Here is an 18109-nt window from a genome sequence, read left to right on the forward strand (position 1 = left end):
TTGGCGGGGTAGGAGGGCAATGGAGTAATCAATATTAACCACTAGGAATAACTATAGCACGTGTAGCTTGATATCAGCCGGACGACGCATTGGCTTTGCCATTAGATCGGGATCAAATGCCCCGAGATTTTCAGAATTATCCGAGACCCAGAATCCTGTTACTCACGGATTGAAACAATGCTGGAAAAGCAATAGTGAAGAAGTGCCTCTGAAAAGCTATCTCTTAATCGTATGTTCAACCCATAAACCCACACTTATCAAGGTATGAAACAGCAAAGGTAACATCATACACACAGAGATCCCGATTTCTGTCCATTAAATATACACCAATTGTCCTCCAAGAATGAGACAACTATCTCGAAAAGAGCAAGTGCTTTTGGTATTAGTACGGCGGTTCATTACCTCCTGTAACGTCTCGGGCCATCGACAATATGTATTTCTTCGAAAGGTTGAGGAGAAGGGGGGATATGTCGATCCATTGCTGGAAGGTCATCCTTGACATCCTCTTCCCTTCTCTCGATCATTTCCTTCATAATGATAGCCACGAGTTTGGGATTCTCCTCATAAAATGCCGAAATCTCTTCACGAAAGTTCTTCCACAACCGCGCTTGCAAAAATCCAACTCTCGCATAGACTTTCTTGAGCAGCGGGTCCATTAAGCTGACACCATCATGCAGCGTCTTACAAGATTGTAGAACTGAAGGCTGGGCTGCATCCAGACCAGCAATCTCAAAGTTGTTGATGATAAAGGCTGAGATAGCAGCCTTGAAGTCCTGCATGAGATATCTGTTGGCGCACACGTAGACGTCGATTGACAGCGAATATGCATAAGACCATGTTCGCAAATCTTCCGGTAACATTCTATCCTCGACTACGGGCTCTTCGGGTATCACTGCGTTATTTCTCGACCCACGTCGGCGATCTCGCTCTCTCTCACGCGGACGAGGAGGATAGGCTCGTGGGACAGGGTGCGGAGGAGGAGGCAAGCCATTGTTCGTGAAAAATCGATTTTGAAGAGGTGGTGGTCTTCTCGTAACACCACAATTCCAACATGGAGGCCCGATTGACTCTGTAGTGCATGATGCGCAGACACAATCGGGACGATGCCTGCCAGGTTCTTTTCGTTGTCTCTGCTCCCATACTCGCTCTTGTCGCCGACGTCGTTGATCTCTTCTTCGGCGACTTCTGGTACTGAATTCTGTCAGCTGGCATTCTGAGTTTAAACATTATACCTCGGGACAAAGAATGTGGTCTTATGAATGTTCCATGCTGTCTCCATGTATACTCTGGAGCCCAGCACCAGATGCCATTCGCACGGAGCTTGGACTAATGAGAACAGAACCTCGCAAGAGGCCAGAAAGAAACAAAACATTCTCCAAGCAACCTACCTCTCGTCACTTGCACTTCCCGCGGTGTCTGTTCCGTCCCCAGTATCCGAGTGTACATCTTCGAGATTGACCTCCTTCCCCTTGCCTTTATCAGGATCCGCAACCAAGACCGTCGCGACTGGTTTTATAGGAACAAATTTCTCTTCGTAGAGATACGAGACTACAAAGCTGAAGATAGACGGATCTTCCTCGGGTAGATCAATGGCCTGGAGAGAAGCCTCCTTGAAGTCTCCATCCAGCGCACGTCTGAAATACTCTGATTTCCTTAGGATGTCTCGATGGACGGGAAATTCTTCGGCATGGGGACCAACACGGACGGGTATTATTTTGCTCTGGTGGCGCCTATGGCTAAGTTAGAACTGTAGAAAGTTAAAAAGTATCGGGCCAACTGAAGTTGTTGGCGCAAGAGCGGGGGGTTCAAATGTAAAGTACCAATAGAACGAACGTGAAATATTAAGGAAGTGCATACCCATCATTTGTAGATAGATACAAGTCTTTCTTTGGATCCGCAGTATCTTTAACCTGAACATCTTCTTCCACGAAATCCAACACAACCACGTCTGGGGCGGGTTGCCTCATGACGCTGGAAAAAGACGTTTCCCCGCGCTCACCCCTCGTCCTTGCCATATTACTTTGACCTTATTCGTCGCAACTACGCGAACGAGGAATCGAGAATTAGAATAATAATATGAAAGAGATTGAGATAAATGCGCAAGAAGAGAGATATTTGTTGTATAATAGCCCGCTCCGAAACCCTGATCCAGGCTGCTGCTTGTGCCACCACACTCTTTTCTCCCGCCGAGGTGATGTTCTAGCTAGAGGGCCCAAGGAAACGCTTCAAGTGAGACAGCTCCCAGGCTGTGGGAAAAGGAAAAGCACGTAAGCAACGAGAATGCAGGTCACCGATAATGAGTTGGGACAGTCTTAAAAATGATAGACCTTCCTAGAAGTAAGCAATGGGCTCGGGAAGAGTCGTAATCTTCTACCGGTATGCTGCTGCATCGTCGTCGCGTGATGATAGCTGCAGTACAGTAATGGAGGTGGTGGAGAGGTGGAGAGGTGGAGAGGCTGAGAGCTGACATCCCAGCCTGATGGAGCGATTCCACCCAATGCGGAGAGCATGTGATGGTGCGCCATGTGGTCCATTGCAGCCTCGAAAGGGGTGCGTGCTGCGGCAAAAGACACTGCAGCTGCGGGTGCTCAACGAACTCTACTCCACGATATTGACAGCGCATATCCGAGCTACACGCGCTTGTATACATACGTAGGTTGGTACAAGGTACCACTGGATGATCAATGTTGATTGACATGGGACGGAAGAGGCCCAGGAGACAGGTCGAACGTGGGGGAGATAACGAAGTCTAGCGGTGTGCAACACCAGGCCAGCTTGAAGGCACTGCACTGATTTCAATAGTTTCTTGCATCTTCCCCTTCTTGTTCAAGTTTTCATGTCGTCTTGCCTTTCACTTTCCTAATTCATTAATCTGGTACTTTAAGGATGTTTTACTATATCTCTTAAACGTTTCTTAACTACGTAGGTAAACCGATTGGTATCCTTTTCTTGTCAACCATACTCTAGACCATGTGCAATTTAAGTACAGAAACGTCGCATCCAAAAGCTACGGTCCAAGAGCATTCAACTGCAATTCAATGGCTAACCCCCTTTTTGGTCTTTAAATGTCTCATTGGGTGGTGCCATCAAAAGTTTGACACTAAACGTACTGTACTTACGAAGCCCCATGCTCTGCTTCCCTTCCGATTTTGGGGGCTAGAAACTTGAGCTCTTATTTGTAGCCCCTGACAGTCCTGAGATAGGTATTCAGAGACGATAATAGCGAAAAGCCACACTAGTTCTACGACACAAAGTCAACATGGTCAACAACACTCGAAAAATATGTCTCGAAACCTCGAGGAAACAGGACTCTTCGGATTACAATTCCATATAGTCCCTCACTTAAGAAAACTTCCATTAGTCTTCGCCAGAATCTCATCATAATACCTAGATCTCAACATTAGCTCCATCCCGTCACACTCTCCCAGAAATCTCGAACAACTCACCCTTGAAAAGCCAACCAACCCTTCTCCGGCGTCCCAACCTGATTATAAGTAAACCTCGCCTCCTCCTCCCCAATAAACTTCTTCTCCCGTCCACTCCCAGCACTCGCAGCATCAACCAGCAACTGCGCATGACAAGTTTTATCCAGACTCATAAACCAAAACGCCGCTTCATCCACGCTCCCGCCCACCGTCAATAGCCCATGGTTCTGCAAGATACACGCCTTTCTATCCCCAAGACACCTCGCAATCCGTCTCCCTTCCTCGCGGTCCAGCACAACGCCGCCAAAGTTGTCGTATACGGAATGGGAGCGGAAGAACCGCAACGAGTCTTGCGTTATCATGTCGAGCTCGCGCCCGAAGACGCTGAACGCTTTGCCGTACACGGAGTGTGCATGGCACGCAGCATGGACGTCCGGACGTGCTTTGTGAACTATCACCTCATCTCATAAGCACTCCCCTCAAACCGTCCCGTCCACCAGAATTGAATCTCGACTCATACATACTCTCGGAATGAATTACGAAAGCCGCGGCATTAATAGGCTCATCGCCCTCAACCACATCTCCATCCTCGTTCACGAGAATCAGATCCGAGACGGAGATCTGAGAGAAGTGTTGCGAGAGCGGATTGAGCCAGAAGTGATCCGTTAGGATAGGATCGCGGACTGATCTATAGATAGGTAGATAAACCCCAACTTAGCCACCTACTCTTATTCTCGCCTCAAAGTTCCCGTCTCCCTTCCAAATAGCAACAAACAGTAGAACTTACATATGTCCCGCAACACCCTCATCAAATCCCCGCTCCGCGAATCTACAGTATGCATCATCAGCCCCGTCCATTGCTCCCGGAATATGTTAATTAATCAGAGTTGAAACAAACACTCTAAATGCAGCAGCCAAATGCTGCTTCCTGTACAGCCTCTCCTCCTCCAAGCTCTCGAACTGGGGATACGACCGGATCTTGAGTTTCTTTCCCGAGGTGGTTGTTCCTTTGGCGCCGACGGAGGCGTTGGATGCAGATTCCGAGGTGAGCGTGGTTGCTGTTGGTGCCATTTTGAATTATGTTCGGGTTTGGATGATATGATACTCCGGAGTAGTAGGGAGGAGACGGATATTTAACATTTATATGTTGGAGTGGTAGGGCGATTGCTGATTAGAGGTGTTGATGAATGATGCGGGGAGAAGAGTGGAGCGGCCTCCTTGTGGGTTAGAGGTGCGGGGCTACCAGGGGAGTCTACAGGTTCTGGCCGCATACTCCGCACTGAAACAATATCAAAGACTACTTTTCCACGTTTCTTTTAAGACAAGTATGTGCAATCACTTTTAGTACAATTGCAATTCAACCGCGTGAAATAAGCTCAGAGAGAATATATAATATTGGTGGCGGCGCACTGCCTTGGTCATTGACTAAAAGTTCTTACAGTGTTAAGACTAAAGGAAATGAACAGAAACCGGTATGTGAGAGATCGTCCAACAGCAGCTTATATACCACCCCCAGAGGAAATTGACCCTCATTTTCCGCATCCGCTTATGCAGACGACAGAGTACAAAATGAAAAATAGACGTTATATGGACAGCTCGCTAGTATTCCGCTTCTCTGTATCTTCCGTATGGTTGATTTCCTCCCACGTTTGGTAATGTTGGTTGATGTGGTGGGCTTCCAGACACACCCCCTAATGGTGCTGCCCCTGAAACAAGATTCTCACGGCTTCCAACGGAGAAATTAGATCGGTGTGTTGGGGGAGTGTAAGGTCGTAGAGGTGTGGATCCTGCATATGGATTTGCAGGTTCGTTCATGAACGAATCGGCGCTGTTTTGCTTCATGAGAGCATTCTTAGGGTCATGCTCATAGGCTGAATTCATTGGCACCTTGGAGGGGTCCATGAGCAGCGAGTTTCGGGCGTCGAGAGGGGTGAGATTGTCAAGGTCGCGGTTCATTTTTTCTGGGAGATGTTAGTTGTATTCTCATATTAGTGATGGAGCAGACATACCAGCTTCCTTGCGTCTCTTCCGGTGGGGGTTCTCCTTGCACATCATGATGATGGCGTTGGCAAGGATCAAGATGGCAAGCGCACCACTCAAGACTGACTGCACAGCAATAAGGACGACACCAGTGACGGTTTGAGTTGTTTGGGCAATTCCAAGCTCCTCCACGAAGACCAAAATACACACAACGGAGAGGGCGCGGACGACTTGGATGAAGATGTTGATCACATTCCCAGATCGTCTCTCGTAAGGCCGATTCCAGATGAGTAAACCAAGCACTGAGACGATATTAGCTTTTGCAAGAATCAGAAGTTAAGTTGCACTTACTCAAGCATTCAATGATCAATTGTGCAATGGTTTGCGTAAGCCCATGTCCATCGGCCGCAGCAAGAACGCATCCCTTAGCAAACATATATATGATGGCGGGGACGAAAAGCCACCAGAAGTCCTTCTTGTAGCTGTCGTAGAAGAGACTGTACTTGAGCCAGTGGGCCTTGTTATCGTAAAGTCCAGAAACATCTCCTTCCGCTTTCTTGAGTTGATTTGCTGTCCTCCAGATCATGAAGGCAAAGAAAGCAAGGACTCCGGTAAAGAGACCAAGCGTGACACCTGCTAATGTCTTGGCCGCCCATGAATCTCCGTGGGTGAACTGAAAAATACAATATAGGACCCAAACGCCGTACAATACGAGGATCAGATTAACAATTGATCGAGCCATGGTTCCCCAGTAATGTTTTCGGAATCCAATCAGACCTTTGGGGAAGGAGCCAAACAATGCCCAGATTTCAAGGATGACCTTGAAAAACAAGATACCCACAGCAATTGCCGCAATAACGCAGGCTACGATAAGGAGGACGGTCATGAAAGTATTTGCTTGAGGCACACTCAACTGCTCAACGTATGCCTGAATACCGTGTACGGTTGTCTGGATCGACGATGAATCACTCGAAGTCGCGTTAGTAGATGCATTGGCGGCATTGGTGTTGAGAGAATCGCGGATCATCAATGCTCCACTCATGAACCCGTCGAAAGATCTCTTCGAGACTGAGGAGTTCGTGCCATCCGAGTAGACGAGGGTAGCATTGCGGAGGAATTGGACACTGTCATTCGTCAAGTTTCCACCCGTTGAAGAACGGAAGTTGTCGATCGAGGTCTGCATTGCGGTCCAAGGAATGATACCACTGCTGAAAGCAAAGTTTTTGGTAAAGCTCCTGTAAACCGGTGGATAATTGACCGACATCATACCATTCATCGCAATTCCCTGAAAAACACCAATGACTTCCGTGAACGAAGGACTCATTGTTCCGGCACCCGCGGAGCTTCCGCCTGCAGCAGCAGCTCCAATAGCTGAAGCTCCAGTCACAAGAAGAGCTGCGCCGGCAATCGAAGCTGCAACATAAGATACAGCAGGTACATTGACGGTCTTTCCGTTGGTCACGTCAGACGTTAGACAAGCTACTTCATCTCCGGTGCCGAGTTCCTTCAGTTCGAGCGTAGCTTGAGCTGAAATATCAGGAACCGAGAAAGCGATGGCGGGGATCATGGATGCGTATGAAGCTGGAATGGTTTGGACTCCAGTAGCTGAGAATTCCCCAACGGGTACTGAATTGTTTGTTAGTTAGATCAAGCATTTGTTGGGCTAGCGAACAAAACATACAAGGACATAATTGCTCAACGAATGTGGTTGCATTACACGGGTTGAAGCTGTTCTGGTATACTTTCGTGCCGTATGCTGTAACATTGAGTACAGCCTTGAAAAACAGTTAGCACTTGATGAAGCTCTTGGGGGGCGCCTTTATACGTACTGTCACATTCATGGACTTGGTGCTTGTCCCGGCAACATTAAACGTTACCTGCTTCGAATCCGCATCATATTGTAGATCCACATTCTGCACTGTGATAGTTGTGTCGGCTGAACATGTGCTGAAGCCGGATGTCTTAAGGATCTGATCTGCGAGACCACTGGCCGGCAGGGTGCCCAATAACAATAAGGAAATGGTCGAAAACGTGGAAAATGGCCGTAACATCATGTTGATGTGATGATGCCTCGCAAGCTGAGATAAAATCTCCCCCCGATAGCCACCGACCCTTCAATCAAGAGGGTTATTCTTATCTCTATATGCACGCTTTGTAAACGCTGTGTTGATGAAGTTCCTGCCCTTTGTTCTGTCGACGGGGTTGGGACGGGGCCCTGCGATGATCGATATTCGTTTGTACGTTCAAGGGAAAGCAATAAAGGTATATGGTACAAGTCTGGTTTAGGATCTACCTAGAAAGAAGGGGAAATGATTGATGGTGTAGAAGTTGTCGAGATGTCGGGATATGGACGTCGTTCGAGAGAGATTAGGTACAGTCGTCGTAATAGCGAGGGAAAGAACAGGAAGGGCTGTTCAAAAAGGATTGCAATCGAGGAGTTGGCTGATTGGGTATAGACAAACGATGGTGTTGAAGGAAAGGCGCGCAAAGGCAACACGAATAACGACGTGGGCAAAGCACAAAGAGTGTGTGAGGTTGGGTTGTGAATAAAAGAAGCTGGCATCCGTACGCAAAAAGGGGAGAAGAGCAGCAGCACTGGATCACTGGACGCCGGAAAAGAGTCCAGACTACTCCAGGGGTAGGGGTTATGGCCACCAGCCAGTCGCAGTGCACCAGGGCCCACGCGAAACCACCACCATCTCAGCGCCAGCTACCGGGCGGCGCCAGGGGCACAGGAGCCACTGAATACTAGGAATATACAGAAGTCTTTCCTATTATGGCTTAAACACTGCCAGGGAAAGGGACGCGACGACAATCATTGGCTTATGGTGGAGGCAGTGCGAACCATTTAGAGGTGATGCTAGCTATATAGAGAAGCGGTACGAAGTATTTGGCTCCAGTGGGACCAACGACGGACGATCCCAGCCGTGCTCGCAGACGCGCAAATGATTCCAGTCGCTGCTGACGAGAACACGAAGTCCTGAAACCTCACCCGCCATGGCAGCTACAATGGCAGCTACAATGGCAGCTACACTGGCTGACTACTCAAGGCATAAAATCAATCAATCAATCAATCAATCAATCAATCGGCATCATCACTTGACGCGCGCACCGGAAGAGCTTCAGATGGTGGCGATGAGCTGGGTTAAGTTGCAATACGAATAGGACCAGGACCAGTCAGTGCATTCCTCTCTTGTTAAGCTTCGCGTAGAATAAAATGATGTTTGTACGGTACGTTTAGGTCAAATCCTCTGCTAGAAATTGGGCCGAAGGCAACGTTCCCCAGAACACTAGGTAGGGACTGCAGAATACGGAGTGCTGTGCTGTGCTTTGCTTTTATTATTAATTTATGCCGTCCGCGCTTCCCAACCCAGACAATTAATGCTTTGACGCTATCGAAATCGATCGATCAGATCAGACTCACAGACTCATAGCACCGAGAGGTTCGTCTTCGTCCTCCTTCACTTTACCATACGGTAATTTCGTCAAAGCTGGACCTGTATCGCTATTTCAGCCTCTTTGGCAGCGTCTTCAGGCTTCATTATTACTGTCGTTACAGCGGACGCCATACGACGTCGGCAGTACCTAGTCCTGATTCCCGGCATAAATAAAAAGGTACCATCCTGTGCCTACGCCACAGCCACCGTTCAACATTTTTGCCCCACTAACGATGGACAATATATATCTCCTAAAGTAGACAGACGAGGAACTCTAACTATATAAGATACTTGTAACTGTAAGGTACAAGTATGCCATCTACAATAGTAATCAACGCAAATGTTCGCATGAATTAGGATATAAGATCAGACAAATCTCTTGAAAAGACAGTTCTCTGTTGCGGCACAGATGCCCCTCCCCTACCGTATTTCAGTTTCTAGCCGTTTCAAAACTACGATTGATGAAGCTGGAAGCTCATCGGATACCGTTTTCAAGACTTCAATAACAAGTGTTGAATCCAAGTCCTCATTATTCATAATTGGATGCTTTCGTTGCTGACTCTGCTCTGTTCTGTCTCTATTTGTAGTGCAAATAGAATTTGACATCACGTGTGCAACATGTGACACCTCTTCGCATATGTCTAGCTCCTATTGGCTGAATCGTTTCCATCGTTCATCGCTTCGCATTGCACCTTGCGAAAATAGAGATGTCGAGGTCATCAATTATTGAGCATGCTGTCCTTATAGGATTTTAGATCTCCACGCAAAGGGAGAGGGAGACGAAGGGTTGCCATGCATCCTACTGCATTCCAATTTACCTAATTCGCCCAGTCGTTCCTCGGGTGCTTTATGGCCCGTCTTATCATAGAGGCGTTTTTATCATTTGGCCACGACCTCAGGTTTGGAAGACTGCTGCCTCGCAAATAAACCTCTACGGTTCATTGATATATGGTCAAAGTCCTTCCTACCTTACTTCCTTTCTTTGGATTCACTTCTTGTACCTTCATTTCTTTACTCTTGGTCTGCCCTTACTGCGAATATCAAATCTATGACTCGCTGCACGTGCCTTCGGATTGTGTAGAACGCATCTCTACTACCATCAATCAACCTTCATACTAAGACTTCCCAATCACAGGCAGCCTGAACATCGAATTCATTCCATACGCTGCTCGAGCAATGGATCAACCTGGCCTTTCTGCAGATGAAATGGAAAAGCCAACCATCGATGCGGGTCCAGTCGTTTTGGATTACAATGATACCTCGAAGTCCCCCAACACTGAGGTAGAGGATGAAGAGCAGAGTGAGGGTAGTCCTCCAAACTATTCTAGCAAAGCAAAGAACAAGACCTCCTTCAAGAACTACTTGGTATTGACCCTGTGTTCGCGGCCAAGAGCACTGAGCTAATGGATACGTACAGAGAGTATTTACTTATTCCACGGTAGGAGACCGACTCCTTCTAGGCGGTGCTATATTGGGAAACATAGGCTCTGGCTCAACTCTACCTTTGATGAACGTCGTCTTCGGAAATCTCCTAAATAATTTCGGCGAGTATTTCATCGCCAATACAACAGTAACAAAGGCGGAGTTCACCAAGTCTCTTAACCGGCAAACACTTTACATTGTGTACTTGTTCATTGCACGATGGGCACTGAGCTACTTCTCCATGTTTGCATTCCGAATGACGGGAATCAGAGTATCTGCCAAACTCCGGCTCGAATACCTCAAGGCGCTCTTTTCTCTCCCGATAGCAGTCATCGACACGCTCCCCAGTGGTCAAGCCTCGAATACTATTACCACGACCGCTAATGTCTTGCAGGTTGGTATCTCAGAAAAGCTCGGCATTTTCATTCAATTCTCATCCATGTTGATCACTGCTATTATCATAGCATTCAAGTTTAATGCTATTCTGACTGTAGTGACGGCCTCGAATCTCCTTTTTATTGCCCTGGTATATGGTTCGATCATCCCCGTCATACTCAAAATGACGAAGGAGGTTGAACATGCCGACGAAAAGGCTGCCTCTATTGCCGGTGAAGTTCTAGGATCGATCCGAATGATCGTAGCTTGTGGGGCAGAAGGGAGGGTGGCCAAGAAATACTCCGGATGGGTCGAAGAATCTCGCCGAAGAGGGTTGAAGATTAGCCCCCTACAAGGAGTACAATATGCGCCGCTCTTCTTCGCGGTATATGCCACAATGGCTCTTTGCTTCTGGTTCGGATTCAGGCAATTTCTTAGAGGCGATGTCAATGGTGTAGGAACAATTGTGATTGTCCTAATGTCTGTAATGTTGATCGCTTTTTCAGTCGGTGAGTTCCCCTATATAGATCACAGACTTTTACTCACCAAGACTACAAGCCCAAACTGCCGCTCCGATAATGGCAATTGGAAAGGCGGCCAGCGCTGCTGCGGATTTCTTTGCTGTTATTGACGCACCCAAACCTTCTATTATCGGGTTAAAAGAGCCAGAGATCTCAGCTCGTGACGATATTGAACTCGAATCAGTCAACTTTGCCTATCCCAGCCGACCGCATAGCAAGGTCCTTAATGATCTTAGTGTTCGATTCGAATCAGGAAAACTGACCGCCATAGTGGGAGCCTCCGGATCAGGCAAGAGTACGATCGTTGGTCTACTTGAACGGTGGTACGAGCTTAATGATGCGAAGATATTTGTTCTCCCGGAAAGTGCAATGAAGGATGACAAAGAAAAGGCTAAGGAGAAAGAAAAGGAGAAAGAGAAGAAGAAAAAGGGGGAGTCAGCACCAAAAAATATTGTGCCCCTCGAGCCACCAGTCACGCTTAGTGGCAAGATCCTCATTGGAGGTAAGAATCTAGATGACGTTGACCTGAAGTGGTGGAGATCTCAGATTGGCCTTGTACAACAAGAGCCATTCATTTTCAATGATACTATCTATAGGAATGTGGAATATGGATTGATCGGCTCTCAGTGGGAAAACGACAGTGATGACACTAAGAAGACGCTTGTCGAGCAGGCTTGCAAGGAGGCGTTTGCGGACGAGTTCATCATAAAACTTCCCTTGGTGAGCGGCTTGTTTCTTAAAAGTAACTCTCAATACTGTGCTAAGACTTAAGAGGCCTACGAAACCCGAGTTGGTGATGCTGGAATCAAGCTATCTGGTGGCCAGAGACAGAGACTAGCAATTGCCCGCAGCATCGTAAAGCGACCTAAGATTCTGATCTTGGATGAAGCGACGAGCTCAATAGATGTACGTGGTGAACGACTAGTTCAGGCAGCTCTTGACCGAGCCTCTGAGGGTCGAACAACCATAACAATTGCTCACCGCCTGTCGACGATTAAGAAGGCGGACAAGATTCTGGTGATGAAAAAAGTAAGTGATGCTAACTCCGCCCTTTAATTATCACTGGCTTAAGCTTCTTGAGTGTATACCAAACTCAAGGACATTCGCCTCCAGCTATCTCTGACTATTTGATCACTAACTAAGTTTCCGTTCTTCCAGGGCCAAGTCATCGAGCAAGGTACCCACGAGAGTCTTTTATCCAATGAAGATGGGTCTTATTGGGCTTTGGTCAATGCGCAAAAGCTGTCAATGGGCGAAACGTTTGCTGACGAGACCGACTTGATTGAGAGCACAAAGATGGAGCACGAACTCGTCCGTGAGATGAGTGCCGCCAGCGGAATGAAAGATGCCGAGGAAAAGGTGATTTGGAAGAACAAGGGTTTCTTTGCAAGCTTCGGGCTTCTCATGGCTGAACAGACGACTCATTGGCCTTGGTATCTTATCTTATCAATTGGGTGTATGGGTGCTGCAGGTAAGTTGACGGTGATTTACCTTCCATCACCTCATGAATAGCTTTTAGGTGCTGACCCAATCAGCGGGCAACCCCATCCAGGCGTACTTATTTGCCCATATAATCAACGTTATTACGTACACGGGCGAAGCACTATCAAAGGCCAGCAGTTATTGGGCTCTCAGATTCTTCATTCTCGCATTAGGCACTCTGGTTGCGTATTTCACCCTCGGGTGGTCTTCCAATACGATTTCGGTTGTAAGTACATCTCCACAGTAGCGTATGGTCAATACACTAATGTCTCGTAGCATATTGCTTGCACGTATCGCCAGCAATATTTTGAAAGCATCCTTGACAAGCAAATCCCATTCTTTGATGCGGAAGAGAACTCAAGTGGCACTCTCACTGCTCGTGTTGCAAATGATCCTACACAGCTACAGCAGCTTCTTGGGATTAACATGGCTATGGTGTACATTGCAATTATGAGTATGGTTGGTTGTGTCATAATAGGATTTTATTTTGGCTGGAAGTGAGTAATTGTCTTGGGGATGGTTCTATCTCCAAAAAAATACTTTAGAATTCCTCATCATCCCAAAATAGCATCGCTGACATAATGCAGGTTGACCCTTCTGGCTGTATGTGTAGCAATGCCTATCATAATAACAGGTGCCTACTTTCGCCTCCGTTACGAACTCGAGTTTGAAAAGATGAATCAGGAAGTCTTTGCAGAAAGCTCCAAATTCGGAGCCGAAGCTATTAGCGCCTTCCGAACTGTCACGTCTTTGACATTGGAAGACATGATATCTCAACGATACGAGACTTTACTACAAGATCACGTTCGTAAGGCCTTCAAAAAGGCAAGATATACAACGCTGTTATTTTCTTTCTGCGACAGTATTTCTCTTCTCTGCATGGCTTTGACCTTCTGGTACGGTGTAAGTGCTCTCAATTTCAACCACCGCCCGAGAAGATCACTAATAATTGTTTCAGGGTAAACTTCTGGCGAGCTACGAATATAATGCCATCCAGTTTTTCATCGTCTATATCGCGATCGTTAACGGCTCGGATGGCGTAGGCTCCTTGTTGAGTTTTGGTCCAAACATGGCACAAGCATCCGCGGCAGCAAATAGGATCTTGAGCTTCAGGATTCGCAACACGGATAATACCAAAGCAGCTCTCGAACTCCCAGATGCCGAAGGTGGTGTAAAGATCGAGCTTCGAGATCTATGGTTCAAGTACCCAACTCGCGACATTCCTATCTTCCAAGGTCTGAACTTGACGGTAAGACACCCGCCTCCCCTCTCTCTACCAAGCTAATCCAGCCATCAGATTCAAAAGGGTCAATTTGCCGCTCTCGTGGGTCCATCGGGCTGTGGCAAAACCAGCATCGTCTCGCTACTAGAACGCTTCTATCCTGTCCAGAAAGGAAAGATAATCTGCAACGAAACGAACATCACAGAACTCAACATGCGCGAGTACCGCAAGAACATTTCTCTGGTGGCACAAGAACCTACACTCTTCCAAGGGACCATCAAAGAGAACATATTGCTTGGTGTTGACGAGAACGCCCCTATAGAAAGGCTGCACCAAGCTTGTCGCGACGCCGAGATCCACGACTTCATCTCGTCACTGCCAGAAGGATATAGCACTGACGTAGGGACTAGAGGTATAGCCTTGAGCGGGGGGCAGAAACAACGTATAGCCATTGCACGTGCTCTGATCCGTGATCCGAAGATCCTGTTACTAGATGAAGCGACGAGTTCCCTGGACTCCGAGAGCGAGAAGCTGGTTCAAGCTGCATTTGAGCGGGCAGGGAAGGGTAGGACTATGGTGGTTGTTGCGCATAGGCTAGCCACTGTACAGAACGCCGATGTGATTTTCGTGCTGGGCGAGGGCAAAGTGTTGGAGACGGGGAACCATAATGATCTGTTGAAGAAAAGGGGTGTCTATTATCAGATGGTAAGTCTGGTCTTTTCCTCTGCTTACTTTTGGTATCAATCGCTGACTATGGAATTCAGTGTCAATCTCAAGCGCTCGATCGATAGAAATGGCTATTTTCAGAGAGGAACTCGCTGGCACGCCAACTGAGCTCCGCTTCTTGTACCATCAGAAAACAACTCAGTGCCTAGTTATGCTGTACTAAATAAAAGACTTAATAGAACAATACTTCTCTATCGGATGCTCCCTCCTACTCCCCCACCCCTTACCATTAGTATAACTATTTCAAAAATCAATTTAGAAACGGTATTGCATCACAGTATCGGGGCAAAGGAAAGTAAAGTAAACGTTGGAAGGATATCCTCTTCCCTTCCCTTCCTTCCCGACTTCAACATATCGACTCAACTCACAACTGAATCGAAAGCATGAATCCCAATATAATCGTAGTATGAAACAGCATACCCCTGCTTTGCCAGTCCCTAGGATAAGTAGGATAGTGGAAATGAGACTCTAAGCCATCTAGTTGGATGAAGTTGGATGAAGATGGTGCAATAAGAAACTGCGTGCGACTCAGGCCTTGCTTGCCCCCCTACTTTCATAAACTGCTCACATATCGGAGCTCACGACGCAATCGTGATAAACTAATGGAACATATATAGTTAATGTAGTCAGTTCTATAGATCTCACATTTGCTACACTGTGCTATGTTATGTATGCTATGGTATGGTATATAAATCCGCTCCAGGGCAGCAACCAGTGACCAGCTGTATATACAGCGCTTGTTTTTAGATAAAGTATACAAATTCAGCCCACTAATCCCAAGGTATCCATCCTAAACGCCAACCTATGCAATGCAATGCCGCTTTGAAGAAAAAAAAAAACCATCTCTCGACCGTTCTGGGAGAAAATCTTGACTCAAAAAAAATATATGCAACGAATGTGTAGTGTGGTAACATCACCACGAAACTCCTCTCCAATCGAAATCTCCATCGATGTTCACGAATCCTTCCTCTTCAATCGCCTTTTCCCATCCCATCATCACTGCCAGCAGCTTACAGCCCGTTGCACTCACAGTGCAGACTACTTTGTCTGTCCCTTGGCCTAGGACTGCGAGGTCCATGAGGTACGCTCGTCCGACCAACTCTCTCAATCGAAGTGCTTCTTGGGTAGGCGGTAATTTCGTGTCTGGTGTCTCGGCTGCAGTGGCGGGGACACTGCTAGGTTTCCCCAAGCTCCAGAACATACCCGCGAAGAAACCGCCTTCCCACCCCACCGACTCATCAACGAAGTTCCTCATACCTGTCATTGCGCTAGGCTTGGGGGCTTCCAGGTGTTGCTTGGCAGCGAGACGGATCTGCTCCTGTGCGCGGGCGACGTGTGAGAATTCTTCCGACTCGTAAACTTCTGGGTCATCGGACGCGAGGACCATGTGGCTGTGCTCTACTGCCAGCGTGTCTAGACCACCGTGAGGACCGGTCTTATTGAACGTCCGATGCATGAGCTCGCGTGCTCTGTCGCCATAGCGATCGAGAGGCACGTAGCTGTCTCTATACTGGAATTCGTACGGACGCCGGTCGCCGTGGCGGACGTGGACGCCTATAAGTATCCCGTCTTCCGCCTCCTCCTCTGGTACGCGGGTCATGGAACGGAGTTCTTCAATACGTTTGTTGACACTTTCTTCATCCTCGTTCGAGAGTTGGAAGAGTGCTTCGTAGCCCTGTCGTGCGAACTCGAACATGGGCTTTTGTCGATAGACTTCCATCTTTCTGGGATCCTCATAGTACTCATTGAAGGCCCCGCCAAACATATAAGACGCAGTAGCTGCTGTGGCAACGAGATGACGGGCGTGATGTGGACATGGCAACATCTCGTGACGAGGTGGCGGTCTACAATTTGGGATTGGCGGAGACTTGAAGAACTTGTTGAAACTGCCGTATGCCCTAATCATGTTAGCAAAGTCCTGGATACAGTCAAACTAGAACTCACCATCTAGAGTCATCGACAAAGAAGCTTCGTCCTTCGTTTTGCGCCAAACCATAGGCAGTCCATAACATCATCAAAGTCTTGCCCAATCCAGCATCATGAGTCTCCATCACGAATGTCATGCTCTTCTCGCAAACCTCCATCTCAATCAACCCATCCGTGTTCTCCTCCCCAACCAATTGCTGTTGTTTCATGTTCGTCTTTGCTTTCGGTCCAGGTAGGAGTCCATGAGCTTCCGCATCCGCAACCTCCATAAAATTCGGGTCCACGTGATAATAACCGTAATGAGCAACCTGTTCTCGATGCATATGGCTATGCAAGTCCGCAACATGCCTCGCAACCTCCATATTCTGCATACATATCTCCGCATACTGCTTCGGCTCCAAGGGGAACTCATGATCTGGCGGTATCGAGACTGTCCATTTCGCCCTTCCTCGCTTGTCTTCAATCACTACTGGTGTTGGAAAGTCTGGTAACTCGGATTCCCCCACCATCTCATATTGATCCGCGCCATTCGTCGTCCATCCTACTGCATTCGCTGGGCTTGTACCCGATAATATGGAGAAACCATAAGATAATATCACCAACACTCCAATAGTCCACAGTGCTGCCCGTAAGAACTTCCGGGGGTTGAATTTTGGTATAGGCTTCCCATGTCTTGGTACTAGGGCGGGGAGGCTTGGCGAAGGAGGCGGAGAGTTGATGAGATGGTTGAAACTGAACCGTGAGGATGTCGAGGACAAGGGCCCCTTTTCCATGGAATTGTATGAGGCAGCCCTTCGAAGACTTATCCTCGGGGAGTTCCTGGATGAGAGAATCATGTCGGAGTGTGTATACGTCTTGGTGAGATCTAGTGTGGGCGGCATCGGTAGTATTGTGGCGCCGCAAGTAAAAAGAAGAATATAAGTATTCTAGAAGCGAAGTGAAATGGGTTGAGATCAAGCCTTTAGATGCTGTGCCGTTTGTGCCTGCACGGGAGGATCAGTGATCCTTGGTTCAGCATCCATACACTTAGAGCCTCGAAGAGAGGACCGGCCGTTTGTATGTACGGATCGAAGTGGTCGAGGACGGACCAGCAAACGTGCGTACAAAAGAAGTCAAGTACGGTAAGTTGAAATATGAAGAAGATGTAGTAGAGAGGGATGTACGGTAGATGTAAAGAGTACGGTACTCCGCGTAAGCTGTTCGATAGAGATTAAAAATATGAACTCTGGGACAGATGCGAGCGCTTGGCAGCCGGAATAGTCGACTGTGGGGAAGGGATTCGCTCAAACAACAGCGCCGCGTTGATCGCAATGCAAAGACACAAATGACGTCGGGGAAAGCCAATCTTGGGCGTCGAGTGGACCGGAGGATCTGTCGTAGACATAAAGTAAGAAGGGACGAGGATATATGATTGGGCTGTACTGTGAGTTCGGCTGCGCACGATCTACATGTCACAAGAAGGGAAGGAAGGGGCGGACACAAGACAAGGAAGACAGGGTGGACCAGCAGCAGAGATTGTCGTTTGGAGTGACCAGGGTTGTAGGGTAGGGTAGGGTAGGGTAGGTAAGGTAAGGTAAGGTAAGTAAGTAAGGA

At 47.7% G+C, this 18109-nt stretch overlaps 5 protein-coding genes across 5 annotated transcripts; 1 reads left to right on the forward strand and 4 right to left on the reverse strand.

The window, feature by feature from the left end:
* Nucleotides 1-398: 398 nt before the first annotated feature.
* On the reverse strand, nt 399-2015 carry LHYA1_G008729 (uncharacterized protein; the record flags this gene model as incomplete). The annotated part of the gene is made up of 3 exons (XM_031153648.1): nt 399-1191; nt 1389-1730; nt 1858-2015. 3 exons carry the CDS (start codon nt 2013-2015, stop codon nt 399-401), a joined length of 1293 nt encoding a protein of 430 aa, XP_031001338.1.
* Nucleotides 2016-3338: 1323 nt separating this feature from the next.
* On the reverse strand, nt 3339-4496 carry novR (Decarboxylase; the record flags this gene model as incomplete). Its single annotated transcript, XM_031153649.1, has 5 exons — nt 3339-3387; nt 3447-3876; nt 3950-4113; nt 4213-4254; nt 4324-4496. 5 exons carry the CDS (start codon nt 4494-4496, stop codon nt 3339-3341), a joined length of 858 nt encoding a protein of 285 aa, XP_031001336.1.
* A 528-nt stretch (nt 4497-5024) lies between these two features.
* Nucleotides 5025-7459, reverse strand: FLC2_0 (Flavin carrier protein; the record flags this gene model as incomplete). The annotated part of the gene is made up of 5 exons (XM_031153650.1): nt 5025-5386; nt 5435-5707; nt 5757-7031; nt 7087-7180; nt 7235-7459. 5 exons carry the CDS (start codon nt 7457-7459, stop codon nt 5025-5027), a joined length of 2229 nt encoding a protein of 742 aa, XP_031001337.1.
* Nucleotides 7460-10018: 2559 nt separating this feature from the next.
* Nucleotides 10019-14655, forward strand: BEA3_0 (ABC transporter; the record flags this gene model as incomplete). Its single annotated transcript, XM_031153651.1, has 11 exons — nt 10019-10207; nt 10260-11148; nt 11198-11880; nt 11935-12189; nt 12319-12631; nt 12696-12868; nt 12919-13139; nt 13230-13545; nt 13601-13891; nt 13940-14569; nt 14629-14655. 11 exons carry the CDS (start codon nt 10019-10021, stop codon nt 14653-14655), a joined length of 3987 nt encoding a protein of 1328 aa, XP_031001334.1.
* An 848-nt stretch (nt 14656-15503) lies between these two features.
* LHYA1_G008733 (uncharacterized protein) lies at nt 15504-17352 on the reverse strand (the record flags this gene model as incomplete). The annotated part of the gene is made up of 2 exons (XM_031153652.1): nt 15504-16488; nt 16535-17352. 2 exons carry the CDS (start codon nt 17350-17352, stop codon nt 15504-15506), a joined length of 1803 nt encoding a protein of 600 aa, XP_031001335.1.
* Between the last annotated feature and the right edge of the window lie 757 nt (nt 17353-18109).

This window comes from Lachnellula hyalina, assembly GCF_007821495.1.
Source record: "Lachnellula hyalina strain CBS 185.66 chromosome Unknown contig00255, whole genome shotgun sequence".
NCBI classification, from domain to species: Eukaryota; Fungi; Ascomycota; class Leotiomycetes; order Helotiales; family Lachnaceae; genus Lachnellula; species Lachnellula hyalina.